Source organism: Salvelinus namaycush, chromosome 38 (assembly GCF_016432855.1).
Source record: "Salvelinus namaycush isolate Seneca chromosome 38, SaNama_1.0, whole genome shotgun sequence".
Lineage (NCBI taxonomy): Eukaryota > Metazoa > Chordata > Actinopteri > Salmoniformes > Salmonidae > Salvelinus > Salvelinus namaycush.
The window spans coordinates 14,331,096-14,348,818 of record NC_052344.1 but is presented as its reverse complement, the minus strand read 5'-3'; the positions used below and the strand labels follow the sequence as shown (position 1 = coordinate 14,348,818).

At 45.0% G+C, this 17,723-nt stretch overlaps 1 protein-coding gene across 3 annotated transcripts in view; it reads left to right on the top strand.

Moving 5' to 3' along the window:
- Window positions 1-14,404, top strand: part of LOC120032280 (UHRF1-binding protein 1-like) — a 44,410-nt gene extending 30,006 nt beyond the window's left edge. Inside the window, exons 16-23 of one of the 3 annotated variants that reach the window (XM_038978295.1) lie at window positions 1,739-1,893; window positions 5,775-5,947; window positions 7,817-7,967; window positions 8,183-8,239; window positions 9,734-9,990; window positions 10,069-10,177; window positions 12,033-12,187; window positions 12,962-14,404. In XM_038978295.1, coding sequence (XP_038834223.1) covers window positions 1,739-1,893; window positions 5,775-5,947; window positions 7,817-7,967; window positions 8,183-8,239; window positions 9,734-9,990; window positions 10,069-10,177; window positions 12,033-12,187; window positions 12,962-13,090 — 1,186 coding nt within the window. In that variant the 3' untranslated portion in view covers window positions 13,091-14,404. Of the gene's footprint in view, window positions 1-1,738; window positions 1,894-5,774; window positions 5,948-7,816; window positions 7,968-8,182; window positions 8,240-9,733; window positions 9,991-10,068; window positions 10,178-12,032; window positions 12,188-12,961 lie in introns of those variants that run through there. The other 2 variants (XM_038978296.1, XR_005473804.1) reach the window with 2 other exon arrangements.
- The last annotated feature ends 3,319 nt before the right edge of the window (window positions 14,405-17,723 follow it).

Genomic DNA, 17,723 nt, shown 5'->3' with positions numbered 1-17,723 from the left:
ATCAATCAATCATAATCACTAGTTATAACTACACATGGTTGATGATATTACTAGTTTATCTAGCGTGTCCTGCATTGCATATAATCGATGCGGTGCGCATTCGCGAAAAACCTAACCATAAACATCAATGCCTTTCTTAAAATCAATACACAGAAGTATGTATTTTTAAACCTGCATATTTAGCTAAAATAAATCCAGGTTAGCAGGCAATATTAACCAGGTGAAATTGTGTCACTTCTCTTGCGTTCATTGCACGCAGAGTCAGCGTGTATGCAACAGTTTGGGCCGCCTGGCTCTTTGCAAACTAATTTGCCAGAATTTTACGTAAATATGACATAACATTGAAGGTTGTGCAATGTAACAGGAATATTTAGACTTATGCATGCCACCCGTTAGATAAAATACGGAACAGTTCCGTATTTCACTGAAAGAATAAACGTCTTGTTTTCGAGATGATAGTTTCCGGATTCGACCATATTAATGACCTAAGGCTCGTATTTCTGTGTGTTATTATGTTATAATTAAGTCTATGATTTGATAGAGCAGTCTGACTGAGTGGTGGTAGGCACCAGCAGGCTCGTAAGCATTCATTCAAACAGCACTTTAGTGCGTTTTGCAAGCAGTTCTTCGTTGTGATTCAAGCATTGCGCTGTTTATGACTTCAAGCCTATCAACTCCCGATATTAAGCTGGTGTAACCGATGTGAAATGGCTAGCTAGGTAGCGGGGTGCGCGCTAATAGCGTTTCAAACGTCACTCGCTCTGAGACTTGGAGTGGTTGTTCCCCTTGCTCTGCAAGGGCCGCGGCTTTTGTGGAGCGATGGGTAACGCTGCTTCGAGGGTGGCTGTTGTCGATGTGTTCCTGATTCGAGCCCAGGTAGGAGCGAGGAGAGGGATGGAAGCTATACTGTTACACTGGCAATACTAAAGTGCCTATAAGAACATCCAATAGTCAAAGGTATATGAAATACAAATCGTATAGAGAGAAATAGTCCTATAATTCCTATAAGAACTACAACCTAAAACTTCTTACCTGGGAATATTGAAGACTCATGTTAAAAGGAACCACCAGCTTTCTCATGTTCTGAGCAAGGAACTTAAACGTTAGCTATCTTACATGGCACATATTGCACTTTTACTTTCTTCTCCAACACTTTGTTTTTGCATTATGTAAACCAACTTGAACATGTTTCATTATTTATTTGAGGCTAAATTGATTTTATTGATGTATTATATTAAGTTAAAATAGGTGTTCATTCAGTATTGTTGTAATTGTCATTATTACAAATAAATTTGGTCCTCCAATAATCTGTATCGGAGTTGAAAAATCATAATCGGTCGACCTCTAATCTGTACGTGTGCATGTAGAATTGTCTGTGGTTGGGTGTATATCTGTGGGAGTGTATGTGGGTCTGTATACATTTACACGCTGCAAGTTGGTGTGTGTACCCGGTGAATAGTGTGTGTAGCCTTTATCTGGTGACTAGTAGCATATAGCCGTGGCTAGGTCAATGGTCTAGAACTGAGCCCGGTTTCCCAAAAACATCTTAAGGCTAAGTTCATTGTTAGAATCAGCTCAATGGTTCTGATGATGAACTCAGCCTTAAAATGCTTTTGGGAAACCGGGCGCAGGGCTATTCAAATCCAAGCCTTGAGGTCCACGGTACTCCTGTTTTTCTTTCCCCTCACCCTTCTCCCCCACTCACACTCACTCTTGTTTGTTTGTGTGTGTGTTCCAGTGGGCGTCTGATGAGGGAGCGTTCCCAGTCCAGTTTCTCAGTGTCCTATAAGAACATGAAGAAGACTCCATCTCTGCAGTCCTTGGACAACCTCTCCATAGACAGCTACCTGATGGAGGACGGAGACACAGACACATACAGCCTGCTGGAGAGGGGTAGGAAACACACACACACACACACACACACACACACACACACACACACACACACACACACACACACACACACACACACACACACACACACACACACACACACACACACACAGGGCCCTGGGTCTGAGACTTCCTGACGGGCTGACCCCAGGTGGTGAAGGAAGGCAACATCACCTCCACCACTCTGACCCTCAACACGGGGGCCCCTCAGGTGCGTCCTCAGCCGCCTGCTGTACTCCCTGTACACCCATGACTGCGTGGTCACCAACTCATTCATCGGGTTTGCTGACGACACAACAGTGGTAGGCATGATTTATTAACAACAATGAGACAGCCTACAAGGAGGAGGTGAGAGCCCTGGTGGAGTGGTGCCAGGAAAATAACCTCTCCCTCAATGTCAACAAAACGAAGGAGCTGATCGTGGACTTCAGGAGGCCACGGCGAGAGAACGCCGCCATCCACAGGCAGTGGATAGAGTCAAAAGCTTCTAGTTCCTCACTGAGAATGTGAAATGGTTCCTTCACACCGACAGTGTGGTGAAGAAGGCGCAACAAAGCCTCTTCAACCTCAGGATGCTGAAGAAATTCAGCCTGGCCCCTAATATGTTGAACAAACCAGCCGCGTTGCAAAATAAATGTACATACATGTTGTTCAATCGTTTCATCCACTGCTCGCACTTGTCAACGGGTGTCTGCGTATCAGGCACTGTAGTATAACTTGGCTCTATTTTAGACTCTTGATTCGCTGCAAGTCCAGCCTCTCCTATCTACTCATTGGTTTTTAGGAGCATATACCCACGTGGGTGTTTGAAAGATGAACTGAGGTCCACACTCCAGGCCAGTTGGTGGCGGTAATGCACCTTAGTTGGTTGCCAACCGCAATATAAAATCCACAGAAGAATATGAACAAGGAGAGGCTAATCAAAGAAAACTAACTAGGTTTCCCCTTTTTATCTGTGGATTCATTGTCGGAGTAGAGAACACACGATTTTGTATGACTCAAAATAGGGTCAAAATTCGACAAAGTTCCAGCTAAAAAAAATTATCGTATGCATTTCAGGTAAAATAACAAGCCAAAGTTTATCTCCCAGGACAAATGAACTAGCAACAGCAAGCTAGCTAAATGTCCATTAATGTTTCATGTATGTTTCGACCTCTCCCCAAATTAATATAGTTGGTTCACAGTAGGTTTTGGTATTTTAACCTGTGTGTCTTGAACGCGTCTGGTGGAGATAGACAAAATCAACACGCGCACACAGACGATGAGCAAGTTTGGCATGTAAGACCCTCACCAACTTCTACTGATGCACCATCGAGAGCATCCTGTCAGGGCTGTATTACCGCATGGTACGGCAGTTGCACCGCCCGCAACCTCCAGGCTTTCCAGAGGGTGGTGCGGTCAGCCCAACGCATTATTGTGTGCATCTACAGCACCCTTTGTCTCAAAGGCCAAGAAGATCATCAAGGACCTCCGCCACCTGAGTCGCGGCCTGTTCAACCTGCTACTATCTAGAAGATGGAGACAGTACAGGTGCATCAAAACAGCTTCTATATCCAGGCCATCAGACTGTTTAAATAGTCATCACTAGCCGGCCTCCGCCCAGTACTCTACCCTGCACCTTAGAGACTGTCACTAGCCAGCTAACAGCCAGTACTCTACCCTGCACCTTAGAGACTGCTGCTCTATGTACATAATAATGTTTACATACTGATTTACCCACTTCATATGTATATACTGTATTGTAGTCATGGCTCATCCTATAAAGCTACTGCTGTACACACCTTTTCTATTCATATACTGTCCATACTGTCTATACACACCATTCACATACATATATTTATATTCCAGACTCCGGTCCGGAAGCTATTTCCTGCCAGTCTATCCATTTTGCTGTGGGGTTTGTAGTGTGTGTTTTAAATACTGTATTCTCAACATAGCTCATTGATTGTGTTTCTTGTTTGATGTTTTACTGCATTGTTCGGAGCTAGTAACTAGCATAAGCATTTCACTGCACCCGCTATAACATCTTCTAAACTGTGTATGCGATCAATAAACTTCGATTTGACACACACACGGTTGAGCATGATTCTCCTCCAGGCATTACAGGTCTGACTAGGTCTATCCATCATACGCAGATCTTGTCACTGTGCCTCAGTTTTATTTTTATTATTGGGGGGGGGGGGGGGGGGGGGGGGGGGTTATAGGAGAACATAACTCGAAAAGACATCTTTTACTCTTTTATTTGGCCTAAATATGGAGGGAATACTCCAGACTTAGTCCTGAGAATAAACCATGTTTCTATACATATTGAATGGCTTTTGAGTTTTCTATTCCATAGTTTGTCCAGGAGATGGCAGTTGTGAGCTGATGTTTTCTATACCAGAATAAAGATTATAAACTCAGCAAAAAAATAAATGTCCTAACTGTCAACTGCATTTATTTTCAGCAAACTTAATGTGTAAATATTTGTATGAACATAAGATTCAACAACAGACACAAACTGAACAAGTTCCACAGACATGGAATAATGTGTCCCTGAACAAAGGGGGGGTCAAAATCAAAAGTAACAGTCAGTATTTGGTGTGGCCACCAGCTGCATTAAGTACTGCAGTGCATCTCCTCATGGACTGCACCATATTTGCCAGTTCTTGCTGTGAGATGTTACCCCACTCTTCCACCAAGGCACCTGCAAGTTCCCAGCCATTTCTGGGGGGGGGGGGGGGGGAAGAATGGCCCTAGCCCTCACCCTCCGATCCAACAGGTCCCAGTCGTGCTCAATGGGATTGAGATCCGGGCTCTTCGCTGGCCATGGCAGAACACTGACATTCCTGTCTTGCAGGAAATCACGCACAGAACGAGCAGTATGGCTGGTGGCATTATCATGCTGGAGGGTCATGTCAGGATGAGCCTGCAGGAAGGGTACCACATGAGGGAGGAGGATGTTTTCCCTGTAACGCACAGCATTGAGATTGCCTGCAATGACAACAAGCTCAGTCCGATGATGCTGTGACACACTGCCCCAGATCCTGATGGACCCTCCACCTCCAAATCGATCCCGCTCCAGAGTACAGGCCTCGGTGTAACGCTTATTCCTTTGATGATAAACACGAATCCGACCATCACCCCTGGTGAGACAAAACCGCGACTCGTCAGTGAAGAGCACTTTTTTTCCAGTCCTGTCTGGTCCAGCGACGTTTGGTTTGTGCCCATAGGCGACGTTGTTGCTGGTGATGTAAGGCAGGTCCTCACCAGACAACAGGCCTACAAGCCCTCAGTCCAGCCTCTCTCAGCCTATTGTTGACAGTCTGAGCACTGATGGAGGGGTTGTGCGTTCCTGGTGTAACTCGGGCAGTTGTTGTTGCCATCCTGTACCTGTCCCGCAGGTGTGATGTTTGGATGTACCGATCCTGTGCAGGTGTTGTTACACGTGGTCTGCCACTGCGAGGATGATCAGCTGTCCGTCCTGTCTCCCTGTAGCGCTGTCTTAGGCATCTCACAATACGGACATTGCAATTTATTGTCCTGGCCACATCTGCAATCCTCATGCCTCCTTGCAGCATGCCTAAGGCACGTTCACGCAGATGAGCAGTGACCCTGGGCATCTTTCTTTTGGTGTTTTTCAGAGTCCGTAGAAAGGACTCTTTAGTGTCCTAAGTTTTCATAACTGTGACCTTAATTGGCTACCGTCTGTAAGCTGTTAGTGTCTTAATGACCGTTCCACAGGTGCATGTTCATTCATTGTTTATGGTTCACTGAACAACCATGGGAAACAGTCCTGTAAAAGGGAGATTTCTTTTTTTGCTGAGTTTTTACGTTTGTGTCTGGTATTTATCAATGTTTTGGTAGCAGACCACCAATTTTAATTCATTCTGTGTCCACAGACGACGTGTCCATCTCAGGCTTTAAGGATGTGGTGAGGGATCAGAGTGCCACAGAAATTGCCAAGGAGGCAGCAGCCTTAGCGGCCATGGGCACAGGGGAGCAGGACGGTGCTGGCTCACCAGATACTGTCAGTGCCACCTCCCAGAGCATTGACGAACCCACCAAAGACATGGTAATACACACATGCACAGGAAATGTATGTTCACATGCAGGCATGGATCCATGAACACACACACTGCTGTACACACACATGCATACACGCACACTATACAGTGCATTCGGAAAGTATTCAGACCCCTTGACTTTTTCCACATTTTGTTACGTTACTGCCTTATTCTAGAATTGATTAAATTGTTTTTGTCCCCTCATCAATCTACACACAATACCCCATAATGACAAAGCAAAAACAGTTTTTTTTTTTTTTTACATTTTTGCAAATGTATTAAAAATATACTGATATCACATTTACATAAGTATTCAGACCCTTTACTCAGTACTTTGTTGAAGCACCTTTGGCAGCGATTACATCTTCGAGTCTTCTTGGGTATGACGCTACAAGCTTGGCACACCTGTCTTTGTGGAGTTCCTGCCGTTCTCTGCAGATCCTCTCAAGCTCTGTCAGGTTGAACAGGGAGTGTCACTGCACAGCTATTTTCAGGTCTCTCCGGAGATGTTCAATCTGGTTCAAGTCCGGGCTCTAGCTGGGCCAGTCAAGGACATTCAGAGACTTGTCTCAAAGCCACTCCTGTGTTGTCTTGGGTGTGTGCTTAGAGCCGTTGTCCTGTTGGAAGGTGAACCTTCGCCCCAGTCTGAGGTCCTGAGCGCTCTGGAGCAGGTTTTAATCAAGGATCTCTTTGTACTTTGCTCTGTTCATCTTTGCCTCGATCTTGACTAGTCTCCCAGTCCATGCCGCTGAAAAACATCCACACAGCATGATGCTGCCACAAACATGCTTCACCGTAGGGATGGTGCCAGATTTCCTCCAGATGTGACGCTTGGCAGTCAGGTCAAAGAGTTCAGTCAGACCAGAGAAGCTTGTTTCTCATGGTCTGAGAGTCTTTAGGAGCATTTTGGCAAACTCGAAGCGGGCTGTCATGTAAGCGGGCTGTCATCCTTTTACTAAGGAGTGTCTTCCGTCTGGCCACTCAACCAAAAAGGCCTGATTGGTGGAGTGCTGCAGAGATGGTTGTCCTTCTGGAAGGTTCTCCCATCTCCACAGAGGAACTCTGGGTTCTTTGCCACCTCCCTGACCAAGGCCCTTCTTCCCCCGATTGCTCAGTTTGGCCGTGTGGCCATTTCTAGGAAGAGTCTTGGTTGTTCCAAACTATTTCTATTTAAGAATGATGGAGGCCATTGTGTTCTTGGGGACCTTCAATGCTGCAGAAATGTTTTGGTACCCTTCCCCAGATCTGTGCCTCGACACAATCCTGTCTCGGAGCTCTACGGACAATCCCTTTGACCTCATGGCTTGGTTTTTGCTCTGACATGGTACCTTATACACACACACCTGTCAACGATGGTACCTTATATAGACAGGTGTGTGCCTTTCCAAATTATGTTCAATCAATTGAATTTACCACAGGTGGACTCCAATCAAGTTGTAGAAACATCAATGGAAACAGGATGCACCTGAGCTCAATTTCGAGTCTCATAGCAAAAGGTCTAAATACTTATGTAAATAAAGTATTTATGTTTTTTATGTTTAATACATTTGCAAACATTTCTAAAAACCTCACCTTTTTTCTGTTGTCATTATGAGGTATTGTGTGTAGATTGTTTAATTTAATCCATTTTAGAACAAGGCTGTAACGTAACTAAATGTGGAAAAAGTCAAGGGGTCTGAATACTTTCCGAAAGCACTGTACATATATATATATATATATACACACACATGCATGAGTACACTTGAGCATTTTTTATTTCCTGAACTGTAATTTTACCCCACTTTCTGAATTGATTGAATTAACTTACATTTGTATTCATTTTAGCTGACTCTCCTATCCAACTTAATGCCTCCCTCCCTCTCTCTCTCTCCCTCCAGGTGTCGGTGCTGGTGCTGAAGGTGCAGTGTGTGTGTGGGGGGATGGAAGTGCGAGGGGAGAGCACAACTGTATCTCTGGAGGTGGGCTGCGTCAGACCCACACAGCTGGGAAACGTCAGCCTCCGACAATACCTCAGCAACCGCAGCCTGGGTGAAGACACACAGACGCATGCGTAGACACACAAATGTGTACATGTATACATACATACATGTACACACACCACGACATACATTGCAGTCACACATACTGCAGTCACACTGCAGTTTTGCTATTCCCCATTCTCTTGGAGTACTATCTATAGCTGGATTAAGGCTACACACACACACTCCCAATTGACTTGGTTTACCCTTCCATAACTCTTGCAGGTATGGTACCCACTGCTCAGGGCAGCACTATTGTACCCCCTGCCCCAGGCAGCGAAGGTATGTGTGTGTGGAACATAAGCATGGGTAGGCAAACGCAAGCTTGCACACAAGTGTTACTACCTGTTTGTTTGTGTTAGTGTGTCTCTGATTTCATCATTGGTATGAAATGACAGATAGTAATTAGCATTTTTGCTCCACCAAGCATGCTACACACCTTTGTTTTACTATCCTTGTGGGGACCAAACAATTGATTCCCATTCAAAATCCTATTTTCCCTAACCACAAACCCCTAAACCTAACCATAATTGTAGCCCTGAACCTAACCCCTAAGTCTATAAATAGCCTTTTTCCTTGTGGGGATTGGCAAAATGTCCAAGATTTTCCTTGTTTTACTATCCTGGTGAGGACTTCTGGTTCCCACAAGGATAGTAAAAAAAAACACACGCGCACGCACACACACAACGTGTGACTGCAGTGTGTGTGACTGCAATGTGTGTGTGTGTCTAACTGCTGCAGTGAGACGGTGCATTAGCACTAATGGGGGTTTTGCTCCCTTTACCAGCTACATTAAACCCAGTGTCGGTATGTGTTTTTGTGGCACCACAGGTTGTGTGCATGTGTGTCTCCAGCATGTCAACTCCAAAGTGTGTGAATATTTAAGAGGGGTTGGTGAGGTCCATATTTACCCCCAGTACTATGAGGCAGTGCTCGCTCGCTCAGCTCCGCCTCCTCCCTCTTTCACAGAAGAGTAATCTCCATCTCTCTCTCCCTCAGCTCAGCTCCGCCTCCTCCCTCTTTCACAGAAGAGTAATCCCCATCTCTCTCTCCCTCAGCTCCGCCTCCTCCCTCTTTCACAGCATCTCTCTCCCTCAGCTCAGCTCCGCCTACTCCCTCTTTCACAGCAGAGTAATCCCCATCTCTCTCTCCCTCAGCTCAGCTCCGCCTCCTCCCTCTTTCACAGCAGAGTAATCTCCATCTCTCCCTCAGCTCGGCTCCGCCTCCTCCCTCTTTCACAGAGGAATAATCCCCATCTCTATCCTTCACTACCCCGCTCTCTCTCTCGCGCGCGCTCTCTCCTTTCCTACCCCGCTCTATATGTCCCGCTCTCCATCTCTTTCTCACTATTTCTGTTTTTACCTCTTACCTTCTCTCACGTCTGCCATTTCCTCTCTCCTTCCTTCCTTACTGAGGCAGTGGCCGATGCATTGTTGTTATATTAAAATGTGTGTCTGCGTGCAGCTGCTGTGGCACTTTACTGGCCTTTAAATAGTTTTATGGGATTAGTACCCCCACCCCCCATAAGGGCCCTTGCTTTACAAATTAGTCACACCTTAGAAATGGATTCATAGACTGGCGTCAGCAGTAAGGCAATGTCTGGTTGTATGCCTGCCAAGCGGCCATCGCTGAGCCTTTTCTTTGAGTTGTGGTTGCAGTCATTCTGTTTGTATTGCAGCCAATCTATGCCTTCTCTTTTTAATTGTAATTCATTGATTACTGATCTAATTTTCTTTCCTCCTCCCACTCCTCTCTCCTTCCTCTTTCCCTCACTAGGTGGTGGTCTGGAGGCCAATTCAGACGGGACCACCCATCTCCCGGAGGTCAGGGCTCGGCTGGAGAGCGGGCCCTGTGCCGCCGCCCACTCCCCCCTGGCCGAGACCAACGGTTTCCTCCAGCTGCGTCTCCACGGCTACCGGGCCAGCTTCCTCATGTCGTCGCTAAGGAACCTGGCTCACTTCCTGGAGGATGACTCCGCCCCCCAGGTCCTCCCGATGGAGATCAGCGTCAGGAACACACACATCGACCTAAAGGTAGGGATGAACACACACACAGACACATTAACCACAGACACATTAACCAGACACATTAACCTCTGTCCCCCTCTGCAGGATGATGGTCCCCGTGACAACCCGTCTGACCCTGATCCCACCCCCATCACCCTGCACATCTCCAACCTGCTCATCCACAGGACCGACGATGGAGCCTTCTCTATAGGGGGTGAAACACACACACACACTGCCTCACTCACACTCACAGCCTCACACATTCACTCATATACAGTTGAAGTCGGAAGTTTACATACACCTTAGCCAAATACATTTAAACTCAGTTTTTCACAATTCCTGACATTTAATCCTACTAAAAATGCCCTGTCTTAGGTCAGTTAGGATCACCATGTTATTTTAAGAATGTGAAATGTCAGAATAATAGAGAATTATTTTTCAGATTTTATTTCTTTCATCACATTCCCAGTAGGTCAGAAGTTTACATACACTCAATTAGTATTTGGTAGCATTGCCTTTAAATTGTTTAACCTGGGTCAAACGTTTTGGGTAGGCTTCCCACAATAAGTTGGGTGAAGTTTGGCCCATTCCTTCTGACAGTGGGTGTAACTGAGTCAGGTTTGTAGGCCTCCTTGCTCGCACATGCTTTTTCAGTTCTGCTCACACATTTTCTATAGGATTGAGGTCAGGGCTTTGCGATGGCCACTCCAATACCTTGACTTTGTTGTCCGTAAGCCATTTTGCCACAACTTTGGAAGTATGCTTGGGGTCATTGTCCATTTGGAGACCCATTTGCGACCAAGCTTTAACTTCCTGACTGATGTCTTGAGATGTTGCTTCAATATATCCACATCATTTTCCTACCTCATGATGCCATCTATTTTGTGAAGTGCACCAGTTCCTCCTGCAGCAAAGCACCCCCACAACATGATGCTGCCACTCCCGTGCTTCACGGTTGGGATGGTGTTCTTCACCTTGCAAGCATCCTCCCCCTTTTTCCTCCAAAGATACGATGGCCAAACAGTTCTATTTTTGTTTCATCCGACCAGAGGACATTTCTCCAAAAAGTATGATCTTTGTCCCCATGTGCAGTTGCAAACCGTAGTCTGGCTTTTTTATGGCGGTTTTGGAGCAGTGGCTTCTTCCTTGCTGAGCGGCCTTTCAGGTTATGTCGATATAGGACTCGTTTTACTGTGGATATAGATACTTTTGTACCTGTTTCCTCCAGCATCTTCACAAGGTCCTTTGCTGTTGTTCTGGGATTGATTTGCACTTTTCGCACCAAAATACGTTCATCTCTAGGAGACAGAACGCGTCTCCTTCCTGAGCGGTATGACGGATGCGTGGTCCCATGGTGTTTGTACAGATGAACGTGGTACCTTCAGGCATTTGGAAATTGCTCCCAGATGAACCAGACTTGAGGTCTTGGCTGATTTCTTTTGATTTTCCCATGATGTCACGCAAAGAGGCACTGAGCTAGAAGGTAGTCCTTGAAATACATCCACACCTCCAATTGACTCAAATGATGTCAATTAGCCTATCAGAAGCTTCTAAAGCCATGACATCATTTTCTGGAATTTTCCAAGCTGTTTAAAGGCACAGTCAATTTAGTGTATGTAAACTTCTGACCCACTGGAATTGTGATACAGTGAATTATAAGTGAAATAATCTCTCTGTAAACAATTGTTGGAAAAATTACTTGTGTCATGCACAAAGTAGATGTCCTAACCGACTTGCCAAAACTATAGTTTGTTAACAAGAAATTTGTGGAATGGTTGAAAAACAAGTTTAATGACTCCAACCTAAGTGTATGTAAACTTCCGACTTCAACTGTATATACACACACACACACAGTCTCACACATTCACTCATACACAAACTGCCTCACTTATACACACGCACACTGTCACACGCACACACACCCTCCCCCAACACCGTCTCATTTCATCATCATACAATGACATGCCTTTCAAGTTTATTTCTACCTTTCACCCACTCCCCCCCCCCCCCCCCCCCCCCCCCCCCCCCCCCCCCCCCCCCCCCCCCCCCCCCCCTCTCTGTTGTCACAGTGGAAAATGCATCTGAGGCGGGGCCTAAGAAAGAAGTCCAATTGATTGACAGCGGTCTGTCTCCAGTCCCTGAGAGTGTGGTCAGCAGCACTCCAAAGGCCACACAGACCCCCAGCCCTCCTAGCCCTAGCACAACCCCCTCCAACAAAGAACAGGTGAGTAGTCCACACACACACCACCCACTCATCCAGGGCCTAAAATGAACACCCGCCACCTGCCAAATGAGGGTCGATTTTGGAAATGGCAGGTAAGAATGTCTATTTACACCAGCCACGTTGGCGGGGGGTCAGGGCTCCACAGTGCGAGCATTTCACTCTCATCTGTGAATAAAAATAGGCAAGTATGATCACATAAAAAATAAATGCTGCAATATTTGTTTAAGTTATTTCCACCGTTTTGTTCATAACTTGTAAATTAATCGGACAAAGTCAAAACTGCAAATCCTATGCAGCCTATTCCACTTTGCGCTGGGGACAGTGCGCATGTGAAGAGCTGCACACAGGCATAAAAGTTGGTCTAATTTACTTGAAACAAAAGTCTACTGAAGTGAGATGTTGTGTTTCTCGACTATTTACATTGTTTTGTTGTTTTTCTATGTTTGAGTTTCAACTGCTCGGGAAGCGAAGATAACGCTTCTACTAGTCAGACTCAATCTCACAGCCACAAACATGACTGGAGTAGTCCACATTTGTTTGTGTATGTACTCAAGTCACAAATTCAATTAAACATTATACCACATTACTTTTCTAGTAATACATTTGTTTTGGATACATTACAAACCACACTTCTTTTTTTTGTGGTCATTTTAGCGGGGGAGAAATATTTTGGCTGGTAAAAAAAATCGGACCAAAAATAAAATGTTATGCCCTGCACTCTTTCATAGGAATTTAACCAACGCTAGATACACCCTCTCTTCTGTTTACCCCTAGCTGCTGATAGAGGAGAACGAGTGTTTGAAACTGGAGCTCTCCAAAGCCAAGATGGCTCTAGCTGAGGCCCAAATGGAGAAGGACTCCCTGTTGCACCGCATGAAGAGTCTCAAAGTGAACAGCAGCTAGGGTAGGCCAACAGAGGCCCAGTGACCACCAGTCTGTAGTGCTGCATATCACCACAGGGGGGAAGCAGAGAGGAGAGGGGGTGCTGGATACTGGAGCTACTTGATATAGCATCACACAAGTATTATTCAAGAATCAGCCAGGTCATTCAAGCCTGTTCTGATGAAGGGCTGGTCGCCTAAGAACTAAACCACACACACACACAAGCAGTCCCTGAACTAGAGAGGGGGGCTACTTTTTCACTTCAGCCCACCTACCACCCTCATCTCTACCCCCAGTAGAGGAACTGGAGAGTGGACCGTGTTAGACTTTCATCCCCTCCTCGATAGTGCTGCCGTGTCATCTCTGGGCTGGGACTAGGACATGCTTGTTTTACATGATTGTTGTGCTTGTTTTGAATTTCTCTCTTTATGCAGTAAGTTAGTGTTCAGTCTCTCCAGTAATCCGACTCTGCAAGCCAGAGCAGCCTCCTAAATATGGGAGCGATGAAGGGGAGAGGGGACGAATCTAAATTATACAGCCCTCAAGTGGAATGGAGGGGCTAGGGAGGTGTGGTGGGAGTCCTGAATGTTAGTCTCGGGGGAAAAGTTGCCCTCCCCGAATCGATACCTTAAATAGGAGAAACAATGCAAAAATGGGCAACTTTATCAAGCATCACATATGTAATGACCTTTGGGGCTTGCCTGGTTGGGTGGGGTGAGACACTGAATGTCATATCTTTGGAGGAATGTCTTAAAAATAGACTTATTTTGCACTGCGCTGAAACAGAACATGTAATTTGGTGCTTATGAAAAAAATGTATCTAGCGCTGAACCAATTGTATTTGGAGTGTGTATGGTAATGTACTTATGATGGGAAAAGCGTTCACAATGTTTTCTACTGAATGGTTGTGCAGTGTGTGTTCAACATGTATTTGTCATGTAACTAAAACAAGCATTTCATTTAATTGAAAAGGAAAATATACAATTATATATTTTCACATTTACTTTTCTTCCATTCCATCTAGTTGATGTCTACAATGCCCATAATGTCCCATTGCACTGTTTATTCCCCCCTATTTTTCTACATGTAAATAGCTAGTTGTGTGTCCAGCACTTTTGAACTATATTCACTGTAAATACGATCCCTGTACGAAAGCATCATCCAATCCGGTTGAGAACACTATCCTATCATCTCTCGATCATCCAATGAGTGGAAAGAACACTAATATGGAGAGCAAGTTACCATCTCTATTCTCCTATGAGGATAAAGCCTGGGGTGTATTCATTATTCGGATTCCTTTACAAAATGTATTTTCTGTTCAAAACGTTTTGCAACGATTGGACAAATTCAGGTAGGTCCCCCCTCGTTGGTTCCGTTTGCGTTGTTTAGTTCCTAGAGTAAATGGTTTCCGTTGAAAAACTTTTTTTGCAAAGGTCTGCGACTAATGAATACAGCTCTCGCCTAGCCTCTGCCGAGCCCAACAACCGGACGATCCGGTTTTAAGGGGAAATGGAAAGAGCCTGTGACGCGACGTCCACTTTTGGACATTAACAAGGTAACGCTCCATCTTAACTCCTCCACATGTACTGGATTGATTGAATGGTGCAGAAGAGAACCTCCTGACTTTTCCCCTCGTCAAGATGTGTTGTAAAGGATCCAGTTTCAGGCGTTTATTTTACGCCTGCTACGTTAGGTAACTCCTCCCAATGCAGGAGGGAAAACGGGCATGTGCTTTTCTGTGCGTGCATTCTATATTTGCATAATCCTACATGTAGTTTTTCACCAACGTGAAGTTGTGCCCATATCTGCTGCTGCTCCATGCTTGTCTGTTGGGGAAGCCTTGGGGGGAGTGTTGTAGAATAGAGCTTTATTTCCCCTTTGGAGCATGCTTTTGGCTCACAGAATTCAGTCTGAAGGCAGTTCTGTCTGAAGCATCACGTCTTACACAGGGACGTTTCCAGTACTAGCATGAGATTTGCTGACAGATTACAATGGCTTGCCTCTCTTTAAAGGTGTAGTCTGCAGGTTCTCTGTCCCGTATGGCAATGAGATCAAGTAAAAACATAACTGCCCTAAAACAAAACCGAAGAAGGAAAAGGTAGTTCTGTTTACACCAATGATGGCAACTGGTCTTTCTTTGGTTTTCACTGGCAGGCTCACTCGAATGACCCCATCCTAGTCCTTCAAAAAGGGCTGTTTGGGAATACATCATTTTTCTACTTTAAAGTCTATATCCAAATTGTGGACCTAGCTTAGCCTAGGCCTAGTTCAGTCCAGCTGAATGTCTTTCCAAGCTGCGCTGTCCTCTCTCCCCAGCTCTCTCTACCTTGATACGATGCTGGTTCACTTACCTGCTCAACACTGACAAGACTTGAATGGCAGTTAGGATTTGAATGCTTGAGTGTACTTTAAAGGCTGCCCTCTCTGGAGTTTCTAACTTTCTCATCCACTTCCTGGTCTGAACGGACCCGCCCCCTCATTACAATAGCTCCTCCCTTGACCTGCTCAGCTCCTGAGAACCCATGTACAAAAAGAAAAGGATTTGTAATATTTGTCTGTCAAAGCTGCTGGGCTACTGATGAAAATAAAAAGGTATCCAATCAAAAATGTCTTTCTCAGTTGTCATACTGTTCTACTTGACTTCCTTGCACTAACACTTGCACTTGTCTGTTCTTACTAGCAATGATTATGCTAATAGCTTCTCTATTTAGGGGACTTTTACTTACAATGATTGTGATGTGGTTGTTTTACCTATCTACCTTAAAGGGCAATTCCAACCAAATTTTCATTGTCTCCAGCACAATACCAGTGTCTACATATGTGAAAATGGCACATTTCTATGTTTTGTAGAGAGAAAAATATGTATAAAGTTAACGTTCCACCCAATGACATCAAAAGTAAATACATTTTAAAAACAGTGATTTTCAAACATGTAGATGGCAATAATGAATATGAGGTTGAAAAGTGGCGGAATTGCCCTTTTTTAAGTTGAATTCACTAAGTCTGGGGGGAAAAGTATCAGATAAATGATCAAAATGTAAATCTTATGAAACATGGTGCACACCCAAGGTCATCTGCCTATCTACTGAATTGTGGGGGGTTTAAACCTGGTGTATCTGGCCAAGGGAACTTCCACCAGTCCACTAACGGGACAGAGCAAACACTTCCATGGGAGGAGTGGATAGAGGAAGCCTACCTAAGGAAGTTGCTGAAAGTATCAGACATTGACAAGGGATTGAAGACCAAGTGTCTACCAGTGGAGGGCACCACTGTGAAGGGCACTGAGGAGTAAAGGGAACACAGCGAAAGGTTTGCCACATAGATAGACAGGAGGCAAGGCTCATTCTCAATACGTATTCATGACTCCTCACATCCTAGGTCAGGAGTAATCAAATCCTACCCTGGTGGTCCAGAGTGCTTCTGGTTTTCTGTTCTACCTGATAATTAATTGCACCACCTGGTGTCCCAGGTCGAGAGGAGAAAAAAGCAGTGGAACTGGCTTAGAGGTCCAGATTTAAATTTGAGGGTTCTAGAGTATCGCCTGGCCTCATTCTCAAACATATTGAAGGGAATGGTCCAAGATCCCTCCACTCAGGCCTTCTCCAGTGTTTTTTGAAAAGGAATTGAGGAAAGATTAACTGAAAAAGCCAGAGAAGGCATCTCAATGGCTCTGGCTTAAGTGGGAGGAGCAGTGGACGAGCCACCTGGCTCAGATCGGGCCAGATCAACACGATGGTCGCACCCTTCAGAAGGTGTAGTGAACAGCACCGAAACACCTTATGAAGTGGGGACTTCCCCTGATTAGCGAGGAGCAACAGAAACCACTGTTTGCAGGTCAAAATAATGGCCCTGTGATGTCGGCCATATTTAATGTGCTAGACTGCTTATAGTTAATTGTGGTCAGGTCTTTCGGATCCGAGTAGTCGAGAGGACATGGATGGATTGAGACAGAGCCCTTACTGTCCACTGTTGTGTATGCTGCCAACGTCTTTGAAGACAGAAAAGCAGTCCAAGTATGACATCTACTGGTAGGTATGGGTATTGACCTTGGGTTCCCCTGTAGTCACCCAGAGCCACGTTCAATAGTCAAATGTTGCAGATAGAAATGTCATAAAAATAGCCAAGGTGATTCCTTATTGTATGTGTCAGAAACAAACTTTGTTTTTTTTATAGCATATTTTGATCTGAATGTTCCAAAACGTTTCGTCTTGCTGAATGCGCCCCTTGCTGTGGTTTGACATATAATCCAGTTAAAAATCAGAAAGGAGAAGAGTTGAAAACAAAAGAATAGACATATCATTTAATACATTTGACTTGTTTTGAAGCACAAATTTCTCCTCTCATCTACCAATGAAATGACCGACAACTAAACAATAGAGTGAAACAAGGACTGTCTTGTATGTGTCTGTGGTTCTGCTATGGAATAGATTTGGCTCATGAGATCAGCTTCACTGCTCTCCCCTGACAGTCAGATTGTAGTATCTCTATCCAACACCCGATGGGGCTGCAGCTGCTTCTCTCTCTGTCTGGCAAGGAGATTCCTCTCCTCCCTCTCGTTTAGTAGGCTATATGAAGTCCTACTCTCTGTTTTTCTCCATCACCCTCCCTCTCTCAATAGGACGTTCTTCTCTTCCCAGCAAGACAGGAAGCAATG